This window comes from Perissodus microlepis, chromosome 18, assembly GCF_051167445.1.
Source record: "Perissodus microlepis isolate ML-2025 ecotype Zambia chromosome 18, ASM5116744v1, whole genome shotgun sequence".
NCBI classification, from domain to species: domain Eukaryota; kingdom Metazoa; phylum Chordata; class Actinopteri; order Cichliformes; family Cichlidae; genus Perissodus; species Perissodus microlepis.
The window spans coordinates 12,817,554-12,842,877 of record NC_140478.1 but is presented as its reverse complement, the minus strand read 5'-3'; the positions used below and the strand labels follow the sequence as shown (position 1 = coordinate 12,842,877).

Here is a 25,324-nt window from a genome sequence, read left to right as displayed (position 1 = left end):
ACCAGTATAGAGGATTGGACAAAGACTCCATGGAAAGAGATCAACGTTGAGCAGATGGACATGGAACTCCGGCGGTTTGCTAAAGTACAGTATAGCACTCTTCTCTGGATAGATACTTGAACTTTGATTCAGTTTAACTGTTTCATGTTTGAAACAAGAGTACTTTTTCAATAACTGTGAGTATGTCTGTTGTCTGTTGAAGGAGATGAAAATGCTGGATAAGGAGGTGCGTGTGTGGAATGTCTATATGGGTCTGGAATCAACAGTGAAAAACCTATTGACCTCTCTGAGAGCTGTCAACGAGCTGCAAAACTCAGCTGTCAGGGAGAGACACTGGCAACAGCTTATGAACACCACTGGGGTAGGGGAATATCTGTGCTGCTGCTGCTGCTGCTACACAGTCTCTCATACCATCTGCTGTGCCATTTTTCATTTTGTTTGTCTGTGTGTCAATGAGATTACCCAAAAGTTACAAGTCCAAATTTCATTAAACTTGGTGGCGGAGTGGAGAATGTGTAAGAGAACGGCCCATTAAATTTTGGTCCTCATACAGTTTTTTTTTCTTTAAATTTGTTACCGCTTTGGTCTTGGCAGAGGACTGTGCCCCAAGTGCTCTTCTTGTTCAGTAACTTTTCATCAGTTTTACTCATGGTATATTATACTTGCCACTCTGTGGGGGTTAATCCATTCATTTGGCTGTAGTTTTCATGCAGTGTGTTCTCATTGTTTTGCAGACACTTCTCTGGATTTGATGAACCCAGTTATCTGAAATTTGATCACACCCATAGTCTGCTTTTGTTTTTAAATCTTCAGGTTAGGTTTGTGATGGGTGAGGGCACCACCTTGGGGGACCTGCTGGAATTGCAACTTCATCGTGTGGAGGATGAGGTTAAAAACATAGTAGACAAGGCTGTGAAAGAAATGGCCATTGAGAAGGTAAGACGCCAGACCAACCAATTACTGTGTGATATATCTTGTAGTAGTGGATTATTGATGGATGGATTATTTAATTACTTAAGCACTCACTAGACTTTCATCATATTCTTAGAACAGATATTTATGAGCAGATTCAGAAAGCTGAACTCACAAATAATGATACACAAATAGGAATGAGCCAATGTTAACGAACGCTTTAGCTTGTTTTTTGGTTGTCTTTAAATGACAGGCGTCTTTGTGAAGTAACTTATCTGTCTGGTTTTTAGGTTTTGGCAGAGATAACCCAGACATGGAGCATTATGTCGGTGTCCTATGAGACTCATGCCAGCACAGGAACCCCTCTGCTCAAAGCAGATGAGAATCTGATAGAGACGCTGGAGGACAACCAGGTGTGCCTGCCTGCTGCAGAATGTGATATGCAGTTTGCTTTATTCTTTCAAAATGCAATATTAACACCCCAGCGATCCATAATATAGTTTTAGTATGAACGGCTTGGGTTTATTACTGACTCCTCAAAGACTAGTTATATAAATGCATAGGCAATGGGGAATATAAAAATGTTCATGCAATTTCAAGAGCAGCTCATCAGGGCTTCTTTGTACAAATTGCCATTTAAAGTTACTGCTTCATTTCTTTTCAGGTGCAGCTGCAGAATATCCTGATGAGTAAGTACATAGAGTATTTCCAGGCAGAAGTAAGTGGATGGCAGAGGAAGCTGATGGTGGCAGACCTTGTCATCTCATCTTGGATGTCTGTCCAGAGGACCTGGGCCCATCTTAACAGCATCTTCACCAACAGCCATGACATCCGCTGCCAGCTGGCCAATGATGCTGAACGCTTTCAGGGAATACACACTGACTTTCAGGTAAATCATACCTCTGCCTACATATAGTGCTGTGCTTGGCTCCATATTTTTAGCATGTCTTTTTGCATTTCTCCCTTTATTTCCTTTGATTTATTTGTTTGTTTTAATCAGAGTTTGATGACTGAGGTGGTTCAGAACAGTAATGTAGTAGATGTGACCAACAAGCCTGGCTTCCTGGAGAGCCTTGAAACCTTACAGCAGAGGCTGTCTCTGTGTGAGAAGGCCCTTGCTGAGTACCTGGAGACCAAGAGACTGACATTCCCCAGATTTTATTTTGTCTCTGCCTCCGATCTACTGGAGATTGTGTCTAAGGGAACACAGCCCAGACAGGTGATAGATTACATTTTAATCATGTTTTTCTACAAAGAATCTATAAAGAGATTGTTAGCACGTTGTGGTTATCTGTACATTATATACCAACCATATTTCAGTGTTATGGAGTGGAAAAAGGAAAAACACAATAATGAAATACAAAAGAAATCTTGTTTTCTTTTTGATTTGTTATCAGAGATCAGGGTCTGTTAACGTCAGAGCTTTGTTAACATCATAACCTATAAAACCAAACTCAAAAATAGTCTGTGTGTCTTTTGAATACACATGTATATTTTTTTCCAGGTGACCCGACACTTGCTGAAGCTGTTTGACAATATAGCAGATCTTCGCTTCAAGGACTCAGACCGGGCTGAAGGAGGGGGGGAGGAGGGAGAGGCAGTTGCGATAGGGATGTACAGTCGAGAGGGAGAATATGTTTCGTTCTCTGAGCCCTGTGTCTGCGAAGGACAGGTACTGTGAAAACAAAATGCGATTTCTGTTTGTGGAAGTACATCAGCACCGTTTTATTTGAAAAAAATATGATATTGCATGCAATTTATTTTAGAGTTTTTTTTCAAACATTTTTATTTTTTTTATTCAGGCAGAGTGTTGGTTAAGTGCTTTAGAAACCACCATGCGCTGTACAGTTCGAAAGGAGATACGGGAAGCTGTAGCTGCCTATGAGGACAAACCCCGAGACCAGTGGCTGTTTGACTACCCAGCCCAGGTCTGTTCATGCAAAGTCTGTAGATTTACCATTTTAACTTTATAAACATGCAAGCTATCTGTTGTACACCTCTGTTTCCCTTCCATCAACAGGTGGGGTTGACTGGTAGTCAGGTGTGGTGGGCGACAGATGTGGGCATTGCTTTTGAGAGGGTGGAGGAAGGATTTGAGACAGCTCTCAAGGACTACAACAAGAAACAGGTACTTCCATAATGTAAGATTTTATTAGGCTGGTAAGTGATCGTAGCATCACTGTATTTGTCAGTGATGTCTGCTGAATTCTGGTTTTCTAGATCACACAGCTCAACTCGTTAATCCACATGCTGCTTGGCGATTTAACCCCTGGAGACAGACAGAAAATTATGACTGTCTGCACTATTGATGTCCATGCTCGAGATGTGGTCGCCAATCTCATTACTCAAAAGGTACTGCGACTATTAGATATTATTTCAAATGAGTTTTGCATTAGTTAGCAGACCATCCTGATGCTGTTGTATGTCTCTAAGGTGACATCAGGACAGGCATTTGCGTGGCTGTCCCAGTTACGGCATCGCTGGGATGAAGAAATGAGACACTGTTACATTAATATCTGTGACGCTCAGTTCCAGTTTAGCTATGAATACCTGGGGAATACAAACAGACTGGTTATCACTCCACTCACTGACAGGTATGTGCACATATATATTCTCCTGTAAGCCAAACCTTTGCAAAAGTATACAGAATGCATACATTAGTAATGATTTGTATTCTAAAGGGAGAGACTTAGATATGAGTAAGGGCACGCATAATTACTAGACTTGCTTTGCAACTACAAACAAGGCCGCTTTACTTTAGCACTAAACATCTTAATGCTACAGTCAAGCTGTGCAGAACGTGATAGTAGGCACCCATGCAAAATGTAAGTGCAAAGATTGAGATAGTTGTTATTTTAGAATAAAGCACAAATACTAAAATCTTGCATATTTGCTTTTTCTATTCACAATATCCACTATACTCAAATACATTACATCGTTGCTTTAAATCTACATTATTTTCAAATGCACAACTTCATTGAATCCAAATTATCTATTACTTTCTTTCTCCTGTGATTTAAATCTCAACCGTACCATGACAGGTGTTACATAACCCTGACCCAGTCCCTCCATCTGACTATGAGTGGTGCTCCATCAGGCCCAGCTGGCACTGGTAAAACAGAGACTACTAAGGACCTTGGACGCTCCCTGGGTATCATGGTATATGTGTTCAACTGCTCTGAACAGATGGACTACAAGGTAACCTGGACTGCACAGATGTTTCTTCTAGTGCCCGTTAATGTCACATTTATTCTTTTTTTTTTTTATGTTGTTATTGATATTTATTCCACCATTCAGCCATAGCATCTCATCCTCCAGTCTATAGGTAACATCTATAAGGGCCTGGCTCAGACAGGAGTGTGGGGTTGCTTTGATGAATTCAACCGGATCTCGGTGGACGTTCTGTCTGTGGTAGCTGTGCAAGTCAAGACTATACAGGATGCTGTACGCAACAAAAAACAGAGGTATTATGTGGAAATAATGACATGTATGTTGTACCATCTATACATTTGTCTACTAATCCGTTCTATATATTTTCTAAGCATCCATTTAGCAGCATGCATTTGTTGCTGTGTATGTAGGTTTCATTTTCTGGGGGAGGAGATTGAGCTGAAGCCAACAGTAGGAATCTTCATCACTTTGAACCCAGGTTATGCTGGAAGAGCAGAGCTCCCAGAGAACCTCAAGGCTCTATTCAGGTCTGATATGAGACAAAGAGGAGACTTTAGGGTGCAATGAATAAATGTCAGCTATTATATGATTATTTATTGGTTAATTTTCTAAATGCTCAGGCCCTGTGCGATGGTGATCCCAGATTTTGAACTGATCTGTGAGATCATGTTGGTGGCCGAAGGATTCATAGATGCACGGCTACTGGCACGCAAATTCATCAGTCTCTACACTCTTTGTAAAGAGCTGCTATCCAAACAAGTGCGTACATACAAACAATTTGTCAGTAAACTGAACGAACTCTGACTATTTCTTCAGGGGGGTTTTCTGATGAGTGGAGGGAAGAAGAGGAATTTTATTTCGCTGTCAGTGTTCTTATATGCATCAGAAGTGTGGTCCAGCTTTTATTAAAATGCAAAGTAGTGGTGGTGCTATTCATCAGATTATGGTTTTGTGTTTAGGTGTGAAGATTAGTCACCATAACCTTCCTATTTATATTCCAGTTCCTCTGTGTGTGATGTAGTGAATATAGTAAATTAATAAAAATACCAACTATTTTTGCTTATACTGTGTGGAGTACTAGCTCTCAGCTTAAACTGGCTGTTTGTGTCCTTCTATTATAACATCAACAAACACTTAAATGCTTATTTTGTCAGGATCATTATGATTGGGGTTTGCGGGCTATCAAATCAGTGCTGGTTGTGGCTGGATCTCTGAAGAGAGAGGAGCGTAGCAGACCTGAAGAACAGGTGTGTATCTCTTCGCGGTCACTATTGAGAGCTGTTCTTTACACTGAAGTGTTTTAGCTCTCATGGTTGTTTCCAGAAATTTGAGGTTGTCAGAAATTGCCTCATCAAAACTGTGCGTCCAATATTGTCTCACCAGGTGTTGATGCGGGCTCTTAGAGACTTCAACCTTCCTAAGATCGTGACGAGTGATGTTCCCATCTTCCTTGGGTTGATCAGTGATCTCTTTCCACAGCTGGATGTGCCCAGGAAGAGAGACCCAAAGCTAGAAAATGCTGTTCGCCAGTCAGTCAGTGAGCTGCGTCTGCAACCAGAGGAAAATTTCATACTTAAGGTTCATCTGTGTTTTTATTATATAGTATAGTTTATTTGGCAACACCTTTCGTTAGTGGTGGTAACGGTAAACAAACGTTAATTTTAGATTTCTCAGAATTGTGGGAAAAAGAAAAACAGTTGTTATAATAAAAATGTCAAAGGATTATTTTCCTTTTTTCCATCATTCTGTGAGCAACCGTGATGTGGTTTTCATACCATGCATGGCCTGAGTCTGCAGACAGAGCACAGTGAAAGAATCTGTTACCCCGCTGTGAAGCTGCAGGTGTGGAGTCTGTCACCTGCAGCTCTTCATCTGACAGTTCACTGTGGCTGCTCCTCGTTCCATTTTTCCCTGCAGTATTTCCGGTTTTTTGCAGGGAATGAGGAAATACAGACACACAGTTCATAAAGCTTCCAATATATAAACACTAATCAGTTGCCTCCTATTGTGTTCATTCAATTAGTGATTTAATAGACAAAAATCTTTAAGCTCTAATAGAAGTATTAAATTAAGTGTTAAGCTGCTTCTTTTTCAGTGGCATATGAGCAATGATAGTTAAGGATGATCTGAAATCAACATGCCAGATCACTTTACAAACACATTCATAAAGTTCTGAACTAATTTTAACTTGGGGAAAATGCATAATTCCCACAGGTCAATAGAGGAACAATATATAAAGCTTTGTGGTTTGTAACATAAACTAATTGTTAATAATTTTGGTTGTATTTTTTATTGTAAGATGAGACATCTCTCTGAGTGAACTTGCAGTATTTTAGAGTATTTTTTTCAGAAATCCCACCATTAATGTGATTCCATGTTTGCAGGTGACTCAGCTGGAGGAGCTGCTGGCCGTTAGACATTCTGTATTTGTAGTTGGTGGCCCGGGTACTGGAAAAAGTCAGGTTAACTTAACTAGTGAACATTTTTAAAACTGTTTATGTGTGGGGTTTTTGTTTTTTTTAAATATCTGTGTGATCCAACTTCTTATACCCAAAATATGCCCAAACATATTAACTAAAACCACTTATATAAATGATCTTGTTTACTTATCAGATCTTGAAGACCCTTCATAGGACTTATGCAAACATGAAGATGAAGCCCTTATGGAATGATATTAACCCTAAAGCTGTTACCACAGATGAGCTGTTTGGATACCTGCACCCTGCTACCAGAGAGTGGAAGGATGGTGAGAAGCAGGAGGATTATACAAAGGATTTAATGTGCAATAAATGATGATCAAGAGAACCAGTTTTTCCTCCAGAATTTGGGTCGCTGTCAAGTCTGATTTATTTTGGTGCCAAGACCATAATTTATTCCAAAGCCTCCTCTCAGAAATAATTAGAAAGTTAATGCACTTTTTCTATTTCACAGCCCACTCCTGTTTAAATAGGTTTCGTGTGCAATAATTTCATTACCAGTTCATTTCACAATTTTGCATTCAATACCTTTTTTGCTGCAGTGATGGTTTAGTATGGAAAAATGGATTTACCATGTGTCACTGTTTCCTTTTACAGGTCTGTTCTCCTCTACCATGAGAGAGCTGGCCTCGGTGGGCCATGATGGACCCAAATGGATTGTTCTGGATGGGGATATTGACCCTATGTGGATTGAGTCACTCAACACAGTTATGGATGACAATAAGGTAAAAGATCATCTCTATGTTTGCATTCTGCTAATGTTACATTTTTGTCTTTCATCCAGGAGTTTGAATATGTCTCCAAATAAGTAATCAATTTCTGCCAATGCCAGTCATTAAGTTAGTGCATACTTTATATTTTTGAACCAGTGCTTGAGCTCCACTCCTGCTTTTCCCTCCACATCCAGGTTCTGACACTTGCCAGTAACGAGAGGATCGGCTTGTCCTCGTCCATGCGTCTTCTCTTTGAGATCTCTCATCTGAAGGCTGCTACTCCAGCTACAGTGTCAAGGGCAGGAATACTCTATGTCAACCCACAGGACTTGGGTTGGAGCTCGTAAGACACACACAATGCTTAAATACACGCATAAAATCACAGTCTTCTGTTTCTTTGATTTTCTTAAGGTTATCTTGGTTAGCAGAGCTGCCTTTACTGTGTTTTCAGTTATGTGACAAGTTGGATCGACACACGGCAAGCCCAGTCAGAGCGAGCCAACCTCACTATTTTGTTTGATAAGTACGTGCCATACTGTCTGGAACAAGTTCGCTGCAACCTGAAAACCATCACACCCATTCCAGAAAACAGCATGGTGCAGGTACATGTAGGGTTTTATGGATATCAAATGCAGCCTGCAGAGCCATAATATTATATTTTTCTGTTGTTATTGTTCAGTCACATGCAGCATTTCTGTGTTTTGCTCAATCAGACATTGTGCTCGTTGTTGGACTGCTTGCTGATTGAGGACAACACTCCAGCCGATTCTCCCAGAGAACTCTATGAGATCTACTTTGTCTTTGCCTGCGTCTGGGCTTTTGGAGGCGCTCTCTTTCAAGATCATGTGTGCAGTGACTAACTGTTTCTTCTAATCGTATCAGATAATTCACATTATTATACCATATAATGACAGTGTTTTTACCTTTATAGCTCAATGACTACCGTGCTGAATTTAGCCGCTGGTGGTCCAAAGAGATGAGAGCCGTAAAGTTTCCCTCACAAGGGACCGTCTTTGACTATTTCATTGACCCTGAGACTAAAAAGTTTACTCTGTGGAGTGAGAAGATGGTGCCATTTGAGCTGGAGCCTGATATTCCGTTACAGGTATGTTATTAGACTAATGAATGCGTGTGGTTGTCTACAGCAGGCCAGAGTGTCCTGTATAATTATAACATGTTGATTTAGATCTCTCAGCACGCTCATCCACTGTCTGTTTCAGACGGTGCTTGTCCACACTCCAGAGACCATCTGTCTCACCTACTTCATGGACCTTCTGCTTCAGAGAGGCAAACCTATCATGTTAGTGGGCAATGCAGGAGTGGGAAAAACTATTCTGGTGTCTGATAAAGTCGCTAAGCTGAAGGAGGATTACATAGTAGCAAAAGTTCCCTTCAACTACTACACTACATCTGCCATGCTGCAGCGTAAGGGTCTCTGAAATGAGCATACACAAACAGATTTTTTCACATGTGTATTTTTTATTAATATAGCAAATTATATAATACATATAATAATCTAATAATTAGGGAAATATAATAAGACAAATCTAATAATCTGAAAAAAGGCTTCTAATGAGATATGTGTGCTTCCTGTCTATGCATTATGTTATTGTGGTAGTATCTAATTGTGTTTGCCTATTCATACTGATTGAATGGCAGGCTTAATAAAAAAAAATTCTGAGTTTCCCTGTATCTTCAATTCTTTTTTCCTTCAAATTTCAGTTCAGATTTTCAGTCAGTGAGTTTCTGTGAAGACTGTCACTTTGTCATTTTCTTAAACTGTCTTGCGTATTAAATGTACTCCAGGCATCTTGGAGAAACCTCTAGAGAAGAAAGCTGGTCGTAAATTTGGCCCTCCCACCGCCAAGAGGCTTATCTACTTCATAGATGACCTCAACATGCCTGAGGTGGATGTTTATGGGACTGTCCAGCCACACACGCTCATCCGCCAGCACCTTGATTACAGCCACTGGTAGGATAAGACGCACGTGATGGACTCGCATATTTATACTGCTTTCATACTGCCAAAGTGTACAAATACACATATATACTCTGTACACAACTGTTACACAGAATTTAGTGCTTAGTGTGAATTTTAACCAACAGATCTTTGTACTGTAGGTATGACAGACAGCGGCTGGTTTTGAAAGAAATCCATAACTGCCAGTATATCACCTGTATGAACCCAACAGCTGGAAGCTTTTCAATCAACCCCAGACTGCAGGTACTGCCACACATTTGCAAGTTCTTTATGCGTAAATTTTATTTGTTCATAAATGTTATTATCAAAATTCTCCTATCTACTGAAACTATACTCGATCACTATGGTTTTATACATAATTTCATTGAATACTTATTTAGAAAAATTTGTTTCAAAGGGAACCATGTTTATGTTTTCCTTTGAAACACAAAAGAAAAACAGCCAAAGACATGCAGAAACCTTTTTTGGCTAATAAGAAAAATTTAAAGGTAGTTCAGAATGCAACTTTCTCAGTTTAAGTGGGTCCAGCCACAGATTACTGTTGGTAAAATCTTTACTGCCTCCATTTCAGAGGCATTTCTCAGTGTTTGCAGTGCATTTCCCCGGTGCTGATGCATTAGCTACCATCTTCTCCAGCATCTTGTCAGCTCACTTTCTTCAGGGAGGATTTAGCTACGGGGTCTCTCGCTCAGTTGGAACTCTCATTCAGGTACTGTACACTTACACTGCCAGTGCAGCATTCATTTCTATTAAAACTTGACTTGAGACAACATTTATCTGTTTCTGTGTCACTATCTTTTGATTCTCCTCAAACAGGCAGCTATCTGCCTGCACCAGAAAATTAGCCAGAACTTTCTTCCTACAGCCATACGCTTCCACTATATCTTCAATCTGCGAGACCTTTCCAACATATTTCAGGTAACACACTTTGCTCAGTCATCCAGAAAAAAATAAAAACATAAAAATATAACTGAAATAATACTTACTTCTGTTGAAGATCTTTTCCTTGAACTGGTTAAAAGGATGCTGTTGACTCCTTTTTACACTCATGGTAGCAAATATGAAAACGTCATATGAGTCCATTTGCAAAACTGTCATTGGTGGCAGCTTGCTTTAGATTTGACTTTTGTAGGAATGTTAATCCTGAAAAACTGAAAATTCTGGTGTCAAAAGTTCTCTCGTGGAATAGTTATCTATTTATTAATACGATTTCTGTATAGGGCATCCTGTTTGCCTTGCCAGAAAGCATCCGTTACCCCATGGACCTGGTCCACCTGTGGCTTCATGAGAGCTCCAGGGTCTACTCAGACAAACTGATGGAAGAAAAAGATGTAGAACTCTTTGATAAAATCCTGTTGGACACTGGCAAGAGATATTTCGAAGTAAGACATGGGCGATTCAAATTGCAACCTTAATCTTAAAAATCTTTCAAAATGTAAGAGGTATCGCAGAAGTGATGCTTTTGGTATTTAGTATTAAAGTCAGCTATGGCATGTTCAGTATTTTCTTGTTTGTTTGTCCTGCCAACCTCTCCAGGGAATAGATGAGTCCATCTTTATCCACCAGCCTTTGGTGTACTGCCACTTTGCCCAGGGAGTGGGAGAGCCTCGCTATCACCAGGTCTGACACATTCACACACACACAAGCTAGTCTGCACTCCAAGTTCTTTATGGAGTTTAAAATAAGAATTAAGAGTGTAGTCAAATACGTTATGGGAGTTTTGCTTATTACTTAAATCTGTACTGTCGCATACTTTAGTGGCCTCCAGATGTGTCGTATCTGCTCTGACAGAAACCAGAAATGAGGATGACTTGATTGTCGCTAGCAAAAAGATTGAATGTCTTTGATATGTGTGTGGCAACTTAGTTTCATTGTATATGGAATTTACCACGTAGACATGGGTTAGTGCTGGCTTTCCTCAAGAGAGACAAGTTTATTTGTTTTATTTCTCCTTTCTTGTCAGGCTTCAGACTGGGAGAAGCTCCAGAAGACATTGGCTGATGCTCTAGAGCACTATAATGAGTTGCACGCTGTCATGGACTTGGTACTGTTTGAAGAAGCGATCCAGCATGTGTAAGAGACACACACAGACACAAACTAACATGCACAAAGAAGAATTTACAAAGCAAATGTAAACCACAGGCAAGAAACACACCATCAGTTCTGTGTTTGTGCCCAGGTGTCGCATTAGTCGTATACTGGAGGCCCCCTATGGTAATGCCCTGCTGGTTGGGGTTGGTGGGAGTGGGAAGCAGAGCCTGTGTCGACTGGCTGCTTTCCTCAGCATGCTGGAGGTTTTCCAGATCACGCTGCGTAAAGGTTATGGAATCAATGACCTCAAAGTAAATATGCACTTCCACATGCAAAACACGGTTGTATATCATAACACATCTGTTTTGAATGATTTGGGATGTTTTTTTCCCTGCTTTGTGTTTGCTGCAACCCTTGTCTGCAGAGTGACATAGCTGCATTGTATATAAAGGTGGGGGTGAAGAATATTGGGACAGTGTTTCTTCACACAGATGCCCAGATTCCAGATGAGCGCTTCCTGGTGCTGATCAACGACATGCTGGCCTCAGGTTTGGATACACAGACCGGAACTGAGATAACTGAGATTTCTGCTTTAATAGCTGTCAGATCTAAGAAATGAATGTCATTTTTGCAAAAACTATTTTTGGATGGTGTCAGTGGCTTTGAGAGCATAGAGTTGTGCATTTGAATAGATAGCAAAGAAGGCTCATTTGGTCACATAGACCTGCTCCAAGTAAGAGTGACTATATAAGAAAGAACAAATACACAGTGAGCCCGCATTCTTTGCATTTGTAGGGGATATTCCTGACCTTTTTAGTGATGAAGAAGCAGATATGATTGTTTCATCAATCCGTATGGAGCTGAGGGGATTAGGACTCATAGATACCAGAGACAACTGCTGGAGCTTTTTCATCGAAAGGATACGAAGACAGCTCAAGGTCTATAATGCAAACCATGTAGAAACCATGATGTAATGATTAGTGTTGATAGTCATCTCACCTTCTCCTTTTGTCACCCTTTCTGCCCTCCAGGTCGTCTTATGTTTCTCTCCAGTTGGATTCACGTTAAGGACACGTGCACGGAAGTTTCCAGCCCTAGTAAACTGTACAGCCATAAACTGGTTCCACTCTTGGCCTCAGCTTGCTCTGCAGTCTGTCAGCTCTACTTTCATAGAGAAAATACCCGGACTGGAGGTGCTTCTTGTTTAAATTCTGTGATACAATCTAAAGCTGCTTTTAAAAGTACTAACTCTGATGCTGATTATGCAAGTGTTTCAAATAATAGATACCTAATAAGCATAAATAGGAACTAAAATAACTATTAACGTAGACACATGTCTATAGCTACGTTTATGTGAATAAATCAAATAAGAAGGTTCTTCTTACTCTCTCAGTGAAGTGAGTCACTGTGTGTGTTCATACTGTGCAGCCAAATGTGAGAGCATCTATCAGTGAGTTCATCTCCTACGCTCACACGAGTGTCAATGAGGTAAGGGCTGCTGCACAGCACTGCGAGCGATGACCTCTCTTGATGTCTTCTTTGATAGGATTTCTTGGTTTCCTTGTTGTGAATTCACCTCACAGGTGAGTGTCAAATACCAGCAGAATGAGAAGCACTTCAACTATACCACGCCAAAGAGTTTCCTAGAGTTTATGAAGTTGTACGACAACCTGTTGAGAAAGAAACGCACAGAGCTGACTCAGAAGATGGAAAGATTAGAGAATGGACTTCAAAAACTGCTGACTACCGCGTCACAGGTCAGGGGGGAAAAAACACCACATTGCACCAGTGTATACAAAAGTTTATGTTTCTTGTTCTTACTTTTTTTTCTTTAGGTGGAGGACCTCAAAGCCAAGTTAGCAGTGCAGGAGGTAGAGCTGTGGCAGAGAAACACAGATATCGAAGCCCTCATTGCTAAAATAGGACAACAGACAAACAATCTCAACCAAGAGAGAGCTGTAGCTGATGCTGAGGAGCAGAGGGTAAGAGTGTGATTCTAGGGCCTCTCGAGCAGCAAAATGACAGACTTAACGCCATGTATTTTCAGAATTACTGCACATTTTGAGGTTCATTTTAAACCACTTTGTCAATGAGAGGGCCATTAGAGAAGAGAGGGCAGAGAAGTAATAACATAGGTCTGAAACAAGCCAAACTTTCAGCAATCCATTCACAGCATACACACACGCGTGTTGTATTTTTGTGATTCAGGTGGCAGCAATCCAAGCTAAAGTGACCAAACAGCAACAGGAGACTGAAGAGGACTTGGCGAAGGCTGAACCTGCCCTACAGGCAGCCAACACAGCTCTCAATACACTCAACAGAGTAAAACACTTGCACACACATAAAGTTTTACTTCATTTCATTCAATTTATTTTATGAGTCCATTGCAAGCATAAAAGAAATCTAATAAAGTTGTCCTGAGCTCAAGCCCCTGATTAAAAATGTGGGCGTTTGTGCATTCGTGTGCATCTGTTTGATCTAGTTAAACCTGACAGAGCTGAGGACGTTTCCCAACCCTCCTGCCATCGTCACCAACGTCTCAGCAGCTGTTCTAGTGCTACTGGCTCCTCAAGGTCGAATCCCCAAAGATCGCAGCTGGAAAGCTTCCAAGGTGGTCATGAGCAAGGTGATAGGATTTTTAGGTTTTAGTTTTCCTTCATTTAATGGCTTGAGACCGCCAAAGTAAATCCATTTTAGGTTAATGTTATGGTAGATCTGGCAACCTGTCCGTGTACTGTATGTAACCTTTCATATGAAAGTTAGGATAGGCTCCAGTCCCCCTGCAAACACGAACTGGATACACTATTAGAAAAATAAATGGATGAATGAAAACCATAAAACGAATACAGAACCCAAAAAAAATCTCTCTAATCATCTGAGATAAAAAATATTTAACATTTAAAACACGACCTTCTCTTTTAGTCTTCATCCTTGCACAACTCTAATTTAATATTGATTGCGACTGCAGTTATTTTGTTGTGTGACTGTTGGCACTTTTCAATCTGATATACTTTATACTTTGATGAACCCATTCATATTTAATTTTTGTAACATAGGGTTCTTTCATATTGTTAATATCTCCTGTGTTGTTGATGCCACCTTGCCTCAAAAACTTTTTTTTTTTTTTTTTTTTTTTTAGAGAGAGGTTTAACCTCTGTGAGGCACTATGCTGGCTGAAAAAAGTAACAACTAAAGCAATTTTCACACTCTGTAGATCAGATATGTTTTGTTTTTTTTAATTAATTCTACTTTTTGACTCAGGATTTAGAATTCAAAAATTTTGAAAAATATTCAACAATATCTTCATTTGGTCTAACGCACACCCGTTTGCACACAAATGCTTGTGCAGGTGGATGACTTCCTGCAGGCTCTGGTAAACTTTGACAAAGAGAACATCCCTGAGGTCACGGTGAGGTGTGTGAGAGATGAGTACCTCAGTGACCCAGAGTTCAACCCTGACTTTGTAAAACAGAAATCCTCTGCTGCTGCGGGCCTTTGTGCATGGGTGATCAACATCATCCGCTTCCACGAGGTAAACATCTGAACCATCTGCCACATATATTTAGTGTCATCCAAGCTAATGCATTTGCTATATTTTTTTTCTGTGTAAAACACTTTGAGTTTGTTGTTTGATTTGTTTTTTTGCCTTTTTCCCCAAAACTTGTGCTGCCTTGGTCAGATTTTTGTAAGTTCATCTCTTCTCTTATTTCTTTATTATAGGATTATATGAAGAATATTTGATGGATATGTTGATTTAGACAAGCTGTTTGTTATTTTGGATTATGTTCCTTATAACAAAGGTTATACTGTACTTTAGTTTACACTGTAAGGATGTTCTTGTTTCCAGGTGCTCTGCGAGGTAGAGATGAAGAGAATGTGTCTGACTCAGGCTAACGCTGATTTGGCTGAGGCTGCTGAGAAACTAGACGCCCTGCGGAAAAAACTAGCTGTACGTCTGTTTAAATTGGACAGATTGGATTATTTGGTGCTTGACAACAAAATTAATTAGTTATTTGCAAATGCCAGCATTCATAATATTTTCATCTGTTCCTTGTTCTCCTTTCTCAGGAGCTGGATAGCAGTCTGGAAACTCTGAAAATAGCTTTTGAGAAGGCAACATCAGAGAAACTTCGCTTTCAGGAAGAGGTCAACCGCACAAACAAGACAATAGAGCTAGCTAATCGGCTGGTCAAAGGACTAGAGGTAAGTATACAGTGCTGTGCAAAAGTCTTAAGCCACCTCTCATTTCTTTATATTCTGCTGGGAAAAAGGGAAATAGATTCAGTGATTTACTTAAATGTTCTGACCTACATGGAAATACAGTATAGGCAAAAACAGACTTTGCTATATGCTATGACTACCTTCATTGTGCAACACAGCCTAAACTCTCTCAAGAAGCTCCAGTAGTCTTCAGGAAAAGCTCTCCAGGCTTCTTGAAGGACATTGAAAGCTCTTCTTTGAATGTTGGCTGATTCTTGTTCTGTTCTGTCCAGATGATCCCACACTGCTTCAATAATGTTGATGTCTGGGCTCTGATAGTGTTAATTGTGCGTTTTTCTATCCATTTATGCTTTTACTGCATATGAAGTGCATTGAGGATCATTGTCACGCTGAGGAATTAAGTAATCATTTGAACCACAAATATGACATTTGTATTCATCACTCCATCAGACCTGTTGTCACTGATTTTCAGTCCAGTTCTTGTGTATTTGGCATACCTCAGTCTTTTCCCCCAGTTTCCCCTCTTTAATAAGGGAAACCTCTTAGTCTCAGCGACCCCTCCACTGAGACTATTTCTGAATACGCTTCAAGGAACAGTTCATTTAAGGGCTAGATGCATCTCTCGGATCCTGTGTCATTGTTTCTGTGTTTTGTGTCTTTGTTAAATTTTTTCTTATTTCTTGAGGACACTGTTCAGATACTGTTCATTTGCTTTAGATTGTTTTGTTTTTTTTAATACCTGCCTCTTCTTTTGCCCTCCACTTGCCAGGTTTCCCTCAAATTTTTTAGGGACACACTACACACCATGCTGCTGCCAGTTTTTTAGGCTAATAGCTCTAATACTATTTTATTCCTGTCAAACTTTGTTATCTTTGCATTTTTGGTAGATTTAACTGAATACATAAAAACAAATTATGTGTTTTTGCAGGCTGCTAGTAACAACAAACCTAAGGATTCAAAGGCAGCCAATATCCAAAGAAAAAATTTGAAAGACCTTCAGAAATCCTGGGTTACTATTGCTCAAGACCATTTTAAAAAGCTGTCTGAGTGTTACACAGAGCAGCTGTGTCTGTGTGTGTTTTTCAGAGTGAGAACGTGCGCTGGGCTCACTCAGTGGCTCAGTACCATGAGCAGGAGGAAACGCTTTGTGGGGACGTCCTTCTAACCGCAGCCTTCATCTCTTATGCCGGATCCTTCTCAAAGAAGTACAGGAAAGAGCTGCTGGACAACCTCTGGATGCCGTTCCTACACAGCCAGAAGGTTAAAATCTTAAAACACTGAGATATTTCCTTTAGTTTTCTTCTGCAAATGCAGTTATTCCCTCCGGTATCTTTGCCGTTCCACAACAGATTGTGTCTTATTTCTCTATGAACATACACCACTGTTTCTATCAGATGCCCATTCCCATGACGGAGGGCTTAGATCCAGTATTGATGTTGACTGATGATGCAATGGTTGCCCAGTGGAACAATGAAGGCTTACCCGGAGACAAAATGTCTACCCAGAATGCCACCATACTTACTAACTGTGAGTGGAGTTTTTCACTTAGTGTAACTGGCTTTTTATAACAAACCTTACAAACGCTACGGTACTAGGTTTTCTTCTTAGCACATCTCTGTGTATAAATAAGGAGTTTATTGTTGCAGGTGAGCGCTGGCCTCTCCTTATTGACCCTCAGCTGCAGGGCATCAAATGGATTAAGAGTCGCTATGGTAACAGCCTCAAGGTTGTCAGTCTGGGGCAGAGAGGGTGAGCGTTTCCTTTGTTGATGCTTGCTTGAGGCCTCGAGGATGTGTAAATTTGTTTAGTAGCAATTCAGAAATAATAACAGTGCTACAATTTCTACAGTTTTTATAAATGAATCTTAAATGTTGTTCCAGATATGTAGATGTTATTGAACAGGCTGTAGTGGCAGGGGACACTGTCCTCATCGAGAACCTCGAGGAGACGATTGACCCCGTTATTGACCCCCTTCTGGGTCGACACACAATCAAGAAGGGCAGGTAACACACAGAATTGCTGTGATTGAGTTTTTCTCCTTTCTGCAGATGCTTTAAGAACTGGACTAAATTTGTATATGCAGTTATTTTGGGTTCAGGGTAACAACATTTCCACACAGATATTAGTGAATGAAGCTCAATTTAAGGGAAAGCTTTTTCCTTGAAGAATCACTGCATTACTTGGTTAAGTACTCACCTAGCCATCAGGGCAGATAGTAGCAGATAAGGACACAGAAAAACAAAAGCCCCGTAAAAACAAAATCTGCCAGTAAAGTACAAAAAAAGATGTTGTTATAGATTAAACATGACCTAGAAAAGAAACTGTAAGACTCCAGGAGAATTCAATCAATTTTCACATATTTTAAAAAAAATGAACACATGAACAGAGCTGATGTGTTTCATCAGAAATATATTGATCTATGTTCAGTCCTGTCTGTAGGGTTTTGTGAACCTTTCAATACATGTTTACGCGTTGAAAGCAGACAAGGTGGTATAAAGGTTATGGATCAGAAGGAAGAAGAAGTGGGTAAATTCAGAAGGAGAAAATGGTTAGGCTGGTGGGGGTGGGATGGTAGAGAGTGGATAAAGAGAGAGGATAATTGGAAGGGGGGGGGGTCTAAGGAGGAATGGGGAAAAGTGGGTAAGGTAGAAAGGAGGGAAAGGGGTAGGGGTGGGGTATAAGGAAGTAAGGATCTCATCACTTATCCACAACTTGCTCATCAATGCCACTTTTCCATGTATCGAAGATCATTCATATGACACTGGGTTCATTCATTTTATCATGCTCTACTCTCTTCTTCTTCCTTGCTACTACGCTGCTACAGTTGTATAAAGGTTGGAGACAAAGAGTGTTTCTTCCACCCAGCCTTCAGACTGATTCTCCACACTAAGCTGGCTAGTCCTCACTATAAGCCAGAGATTCAAGCCCAGACCACCCTCATTAATTTCACAGTGACCAGAGATGGATTGGAGGACCAGCTCCTGGCCCAGGTGGTGAATCAAGAGAGGCCAGACCTTGAGCAGCTTAAGGTAGAGTGGAACAGTTGATGGAGTTCTCTGTTGATGAGTCTGTCCTTTTTGTACTGCCTGTCCGGGTCCGGCAGTCTAAGAGTTTAAGAAACGTTAAGGCCTTCCTCTCCCCAACCACTGCCTTTTGCTTCACAAGGGGGCAGCATGCAATCTCCCACTTAATTCCTTCCTCTCTTGTGTACAAGACCCGGGTTACCTGAACTCGATTTGCTGTTTGGTATTTAGCTGTCTCAGTGCATGTTGGAGTTCATCGTTTAATGAGGCCAGCTGGCATTATTTCATCTCTGTTGCAGGTTTTGGTTTTCTTGGTAAAGTCTAGTATATGTAATTCATCATTCTGGTTCCATTTATGCTTCTTTTTATATATTTGCATCGTCTTCCTACAGAGTGAACTGACAAAGCAGCAGAACATGTTTAAGATTGAGCTGAAGCTTCTGGAGGACGAGCTGCTAACCCGGCTGTCTGCTGCAGAGAGTAACTTCCTTGGAGACAATGTGCTGGTGGAGAAGCTTGAGACCACAAAGCACACTGCTGCTGAGATTGAGATGAAGGTATCGGGTTACATGTCTGCGTTGCTGCAGTAACATGAATGGAATATTAGAGTAAGTTAACCTACTTTTTACTCCCTTTCATATTTTTTCTGTCATCTCTCATTCGCAGGTTCTGGAAGCAAAAGTTAATGAAGTAAAGATAAACGAGGCCAGAGAGCACTATCGCCCTGTTGCTGTCAGAGCTTCTCTGCTCTACTTTATCATGAATGATCTTAACAAGATCAACCCCATGTACCAGTTCAGCCTCAAGGTAACTAGAAGTAAATATAGGGCCTGACCACAACCTAGGAACCAACAACTGAATTTAACATGAGATGTAAAATATCCAAATTTATGTGAAATTATGAGGCAAACAAATACATCCTACGAATTGATTTGTCCTTTTGTTCTCAGGCCTTTAACGTTGTTTTCCACAAAGCAGTGGAGCTGGCAGAAGCCTGTGACGACGTAAAGAGCAGAGTAAACACGCTCATAGACTGTGTTACATACTCCACCTTCAACTACATCAGCAGGGGACTATTTGAGAGAGACAAGCTCACCTTTACGGCACAGCTGGCCTTCCAGGTGTGTGTGTGTTTGTGGAAGGGTTAGACAAAGACTGTGTTCGTCCCTGACTGTGTTCTCCCTATTTCAGTTGCTCCTGATGAGTAAGGAGATAGTTGTGAGAGAGTTGGACTTCTTGCTGCGTTTTAACATTGACCACAGCTACATCAGCCCCCTTGACTTTCTTTCCAACTCGGCCTGGAGCGCCATCAAGGTTCACAGGCACATACACGCAGCATTTATTTTTGTTGGCATTTGAATTGCAATGCAAATCAAAAACTGCTCTCTCTCTCGTATCGGTCCAGGTTATGAGTTTCACTGATGAGTTTCGTGGTCTGGATCGGGATATTGAAGGTTCACCCAAGCGCTGGAAGAAGCTGGTGGAGTCAGAGTGTCCTGAGAAGGAGAAGTTTCCTCAGGAGTGGAAGGGAAAAAGCTCGCTGCAGAAACTGATCATGATGAGAGCCCTGAGGCCTGACCGTATGACCTATGCTCTAAGGTGATGAGGATTTGTTTTCCTGCTTGTTTAACTGTGTTTTTGTCTTTTCTATTTTTTAAGTATATTTCCATATAAGGATTAAAAGCTGTGTTTGTTCATTCGTTTATGTCAATATAACCCGACTCTAGGAACTTTGTTGAAGAGAAGCTCGGTGTGAAGTATACAGAGGGACGAAAGACTGAATTTGCGAAGTCCTTTAGAGAAAGTGGTCCTTCCTCCCCTATTTTCTTCATCCTCTCCCCAGGAGTGGACCCACTTAAAGATGTCGAATCGCTGGGTACTGTTCAGAAAGCTGCATGCATCCAAACACAACTGCCTGATCGCATACTGTAATGTGTTGATTTATTAATAATTTAAGTGTCCAGCCATTGCTTTACAATTCAGTGACAACCTAAAAGAGTGTTAAGGTTAGCACATAAAAAAACAGTCCTTTGTTTTCCCAGGAAGGAAGCTGGGTTTCACTATTGACCTTGGGAAGCTTCACAATGTCTCCCTGGGTCAAGGACAGGAAACTGTGGCTGAACTCGCCATGGAAAAGGCCGCTAAGGAGGGTCACTGGGTTATATTGCAGGTCCAGTTTAAAGAAAGATTATTTGAACTACTTTAATAGACAAAACACATTTTCTTATGTTAGAATGGGGAGAATCTGAAAAAGAAATCAGCGTGACAGTGCCTGTGGAGTATGCTACAGTTATTGAGCTTTGATTATGTGTTTCCATTTCCCTGCAGAACATCCATCTGGTTGCTCGCTGGCTGGGTGCGCTTGAGAAGCTCCTGGAGCGCTGCTGTGAAGACAGCCATCCAGACTACAGAGTGTTTATGAGCGCCGAGCCGACATCTACGCCCCAAGAACACATTATCCCACAGGTAAAGATTCAGCAAGCATGCAAGAAAAGTCACACTTTGTCTCACTTTAACACTTTAATGTAACATCTACATAAGGAATTTATTCTCCTAGCTGTCTTAACCTACACCAGCATTGCATTCATTGAATTACAGTTGAACACTTTAATAGTGACATGAAATTTTTATTTTTATTTTTTTTTACTCAGGGAATTCTGGAAAATGCTATAAAGATCACCAATGAACCTCCTACAGGCATGCATGCTAATCTACATGCTGCTCTGGATAACTTTGACCAGGTGATTTTTTTTTTTTCTTTCCTTGTGTTCTTTGTGCATTTGTTTTGATTTATTTATCAATTCACTTATTGCTTTGCCTTCTCTCCAGGACATCCTGGATCAGTGCAGCCGTGAGCAGGAGTTTAAGACCATCCTGTTTTCTCTCTGTTACTTTCATGCCTGTGTGGCGGAGAGGAGGAAGTTTGGGCCCCAGGGTTGGAACAGAAAGTATCCATTCAGCACTGGAGATCTGACTATATCAGTTAATGTCCTTTACAATTACCTGGAGGCTAATGCACAGGTGGGTTTTGTTGTTGTTGTGGATAGGAAGCATGGTGTATAACTGGATGACCGAAACACTGATGTATGAGGTTGTCAGTGGTGCTGCGAGTGACGGTGCCACAGGCGAATTAGGGTTGTGATTGCCTTGGCAGTGATTTTTATAATTATGATGACACAGGTGCCATGGGAGGACCTGAGGTATTTGTTTGGGGAAATCATGTATGGAGGACACGTCACTGATGACTGGGACAGACGCCTCTGCAGAACTTATCTGGAAGAATACATGCAGCCCAACCAGGTTTGTGTGTGTGACAGTAAAAGAAAACACGGATGTAGTGTGCCAGCAAACCTGGCTGTGTTCTACAGAAAAAGAACAGGCTTCTCCGCAGGCATTATATGGTAGCCAAATGTAACTGCTCTTCTTGTGCAGACTTGGGCCATTTTGGGATGAAAATCAGCTCCAGTTAGAGCAGATTGACTACTTTTATTTTACTATAGACTTTCCATAAAAGCTAAAAAATACTGGCATGAGTTCCTGGCAACCAGTTGCACCAGACCGAGGGAATTTTGCCGTCTGGGGTTGGAATAATTTTATGTTTTGTACAGTATGTGAGTCCTACAGCTAACAATACTTCTCCCTGTTTTGTGTCTCCTAGTTTGACCGGAAGCTTGCATTGGCACCGGGATTTGTCATTCCCTCCAACCTGGATTATCAGGTAAATTAAATCCAGTAGTTTTTTATTAAAGTTTACTTTACACTATTGTACCTTAAACCCTGAAAAAATATTGTCATGTAAATGAATATTAAAGGCCAGTTTTCATACTAAATAATTCTGACTGTACAGCTCATTAAATGAATATGTTACTCTGCATCTCCAGGGCTACCATGATTTCATAGATGAGATGCTGCCCCATGAGAGCCCAGTGCACTATGGGTTGCATCCCAATGCAGAAATTGAGTTCCTGACAGTGACATCAGATAACCTTTTTCACACTCTGCTGGAGCTGCAGTCCCCTGATGTTGTGATTGGAGAGGGAGCTTCACAAACACTAGAAGAGAAGGTAGATGTACAGTTTTTTTTTTTTTTCTTGGAAGGTATAAAAAGACAATTATAGATCAAAACCAGTGACCAGTGAAGTCATAAAACAGATAAAAAGTACAGAAACAGATACATTCACTCGTCTAATGTTGAAATTATTCACAGTTAGCCCGCTTCTCTAATTCTAGGAGAACCAAGATAGAAATGAGCAAACCAGTAAATCCAACATCTTGGACTGACTATATACTTGCTCTACACACATCCAGGTGAAATCAATTTTAGATGAAGTTCTGGAAAAGCTGCCAGAGGTGTACAACATGACCGACATCACTTCCAAGACAGCTGAACGATCGCCATACATCCTGGTGTGCTTCCAGGAATGTGAGCGCATGAACACACTCATTTATGAGATACGCCGCTCGCTGAAGGAGCTTGACCTTGGACTCAAGGTATGCTTGACACCTTTGTGTGTTTGAATGGGTATTTACAGTAGAAGTAGAAAACTAGTCTGGATAATATATAAACACAGAAGCCATCACAGCACAGACTGTCATCACAGCAGAGTGTGTGTCAAACAAATGATGTAAGGATGAAAAGAAGCCTGCATCAGGAGAAATCAGAGAAGCTTTTACTCTTTATGCAAAAATGTGTTCAGCTGAGTTTCTGACAGTATTTACACTGCTGCTTTAGAGGTCACGTGTTAATGTCTCACTGATGTTAAATTGCTACATGCATAAATTCTGATCTGTGCGGTTATACTGTTGTAATGTTCTCTGTTGCTCTCTCAAAGGGTGAACTGGCCATGTCCTCTGAGATGGAGAAGCTACAGGCAGCCTTGTTCTTTGACAACGTCCCAGATAGCTGGACCAAGCTTGCCTACCCCTCAACTTACAGCCTGGCAATATGGTGTGTTTTTCTTTCTCCAGGGGATGGATTTCCCAAATCTTATATAAGACTCTGCATTTAATTTCAGCTGATGCAATTTTGCATAATGTGCAAGGGAATCAAATAAGCCAAGGTCCTTTTGTATAGTGAAGAGTTGAGTTACAGTGCCCTATATAGTTTCCACATGACTGACATCATCCAAACAGCTGTCTCGGTCTATTTCTTTTCATTTGATGTCAGGTATAACGACGTGATGCAGCGTTGCAAAGAACTTGACAGCTGGACTCAGGACCTGTCTCTGCCCAGTGTTGTCTGGCTATCTGGGCTGTTTAACCCACAGTCCTTCCTCACTGGTAAAATTCATTTACAGCATATAGAAAATTTGTACTAATACACTGACTTCTAACCAATTCTTAGTTATTTCATTGTGTCCTTGCATTCCAGCTGTGATGCAGTCTCTGGCACGTAAGAATGAGTGGCCTCTTGATAAAGTGAATCTGACAGTGGATGTGACCAAGAAGTTTAAAGAAGAGTTCAACCAACCGGCCAGGGAGGGTGCATATGTGTATGGGCTTTATATGGAAGGTAGAAACACTGCCACTTATTTTCTGTTTATTGTGGTGCAGCTTGCAGAGCCACAGGCCACTTCTTTGTGCATAATTCTCCTTGTCTGTGTTTTAAGTTCAAATAAAATCATACATTTAACTGTGTATATGTACCTTTGCACTGGGGACAGTTTTCCAGTTGTCTGTCTGTCCTGTTGTCACGATATCTCAAAGTAGCTTGAGGGAATTTCATTAAGTTTAGCATAAACCATTCACTTGGGCTCATGGTTTAATGATTGGAATTTGATGATCAGAGATCATTGGGACTCTATAAAGCAATTTTGTGCTTATAACTTCTAGATAGAATAAGCATATAATGATTAATTGACACATTTAAGTGAAAACTTCACAGCAACATCATGATACTCTGCAAAAAACAGACTTACTTCTCAGGATGGCCTTGAACAGCAGCTAGGAGAGTTAATGGGGGCATAAAAATCCCCAAAAGTGCTTTAAGTCTTCTCTCTTCTTCACCTACGCCCGACTACAGGTGCAAGATGGGACACTCAGACTGGAGTGATAACTGAGGCCCGTTTAAAGGAACTGACCCCAACCATGCCTGTTATCTCAGTTCGAGCTGTACCCAGTGACCGTCAGGAAACCAGGAATATCTACGAGTGTCCCCTCTACAAGACCAAGATCAGAGGACCCACGTATGTTTGGACTTTCAGTCTAAAAACCAGGGAGCGACCTGCTAAATGGGTCCTGGCCGGAGTGGCTCTTCTACTCAGTGTGTGAAAAGTGTAAGAGTTCTCAGTGAAGATGCAGTGTGTCCTCAGTGCTCCTGATGTTCCTTTTGAACTTATTAGTAGCGCAAAATGACTGGAATATAATAAGATTTCTTTTCTTTTTATTGAAAAATGATAAAATGTACAGAGAAAAATGCCAATACTTCACACACTAGATCACAGTTAGAACTGAAAGTCAAAGCATGTTTGGAACAAATCAAATCTATAAACTACAAGATACTCTATAAGCAGGAGAAGAAAAAAAAAGAAAACAAAGACAGTGCTGCCTCATTAGAGCGGCGTTCAAGTGTCTTATTTTGTTACACTTGTACCTCTTACAGTATGTTATGCATCAGTTTTAATAGCACATTAAATTACACAGGTGAAGCCAATCTGACAACATGACAGTACAACCTCAAACTGCCTTTTCCTTCCTTCCCTCTTCACAGTACACGTGGGTGTAGTATTCGTCCATTTAATTAAAAAACAAATTAACAAAAAATGTGTGTATACCAGCTCTTTTTTTAACAGGAGA

At 40.7% G+C, this 25,324-nt stretch overlaps 1 protein-coding gene across 1 annotated transcript; it reads left to right on the top strand.

Moving 5' to 3' along the window:
- dnah9l (dynein, axonemal, heavy polypeptide 9 like) lies at window positions 1–25,324 on the top strand. Its single transcript, XM_084911310.1, has 67 exons — window positions 1–84; window positions 203–361; window positions 814–936; window positions 1,203–1,325; window positions 1,577–1,801; window positions 1,913–2,131; window positions 2,417–2,584; window positions 2,715–2,840; window positions 2,933–3,040; window positions 3,133–3,264; window positions 3,346–3,506; window positions 3,954–4,110; window positions 4,231–4,376; window positions 4,494–4,610; window positions 4,704–4,842; window positions 5,238–5,330; window positions 5,467–5,661; window positions 6,468–6,545; window positions 6,697–6,829; window positions 7,158–7,285; window positions 7,468–7,616; window positions 7,725–7,875; window positions 7,987–8,118; window positions 8,205–8,378; window positions 8,494–8,698; window positions 9,080–9,245; window positions 9,395–9,497; window positions 9,826–9,963; window positions 10,071–10,172; window positions 10,475–10,636; window positions 10,791–10,874; window positions 11,218–11,327; window positions 11,434–11,596; window positions 11,710–11,833; window positions 12,081–12,223; window positions 12,317–12,478; window positions 12,714–12,773; window positions 12,869–13,042; window positions 13,121–13,267; window positions 13,494–13,607; window positions 13,768–13,911; window positions 14,635–14,817; window positions 15,133–15,234; window positions 15,354–15,488; window positions 16,593–16,766; window positions 16,901–17,033; window positions 17,153–17,255; window positions 17,387–17,509; window positions 18,331–18,535; window positions 18,922–19,086; window positions 19,196–19,336; window positions 19,480–19,650; window positions 19,721–19,843; window positions 19,935–20,128; window positions 20,257–20,405; window positions 20,572–20,699; window positions 20,858–20,995; window positions 21,181–21,270; window positions 21,359–21,550; window positions 21,710–21,829; window positions 22,188–22,247; window positions 22,411–22,593; window positions 22,838–23,020; window positions 23,362–23,477; window positions 23,697–23,809; window positions 23,901–24,041; window positions 24,552–25,324. The coding sequence occupies exons 1-67, from the start codon at window positions 55–57 to the stop codon at window positions 24,797–24,799; spliced, it is 9,480 nt and encodes a 3,159-aa protein (XP_084767436.1). The 5' UTR covers window positions 1–54; the 3' UTR covers window positions 24,800–25,324.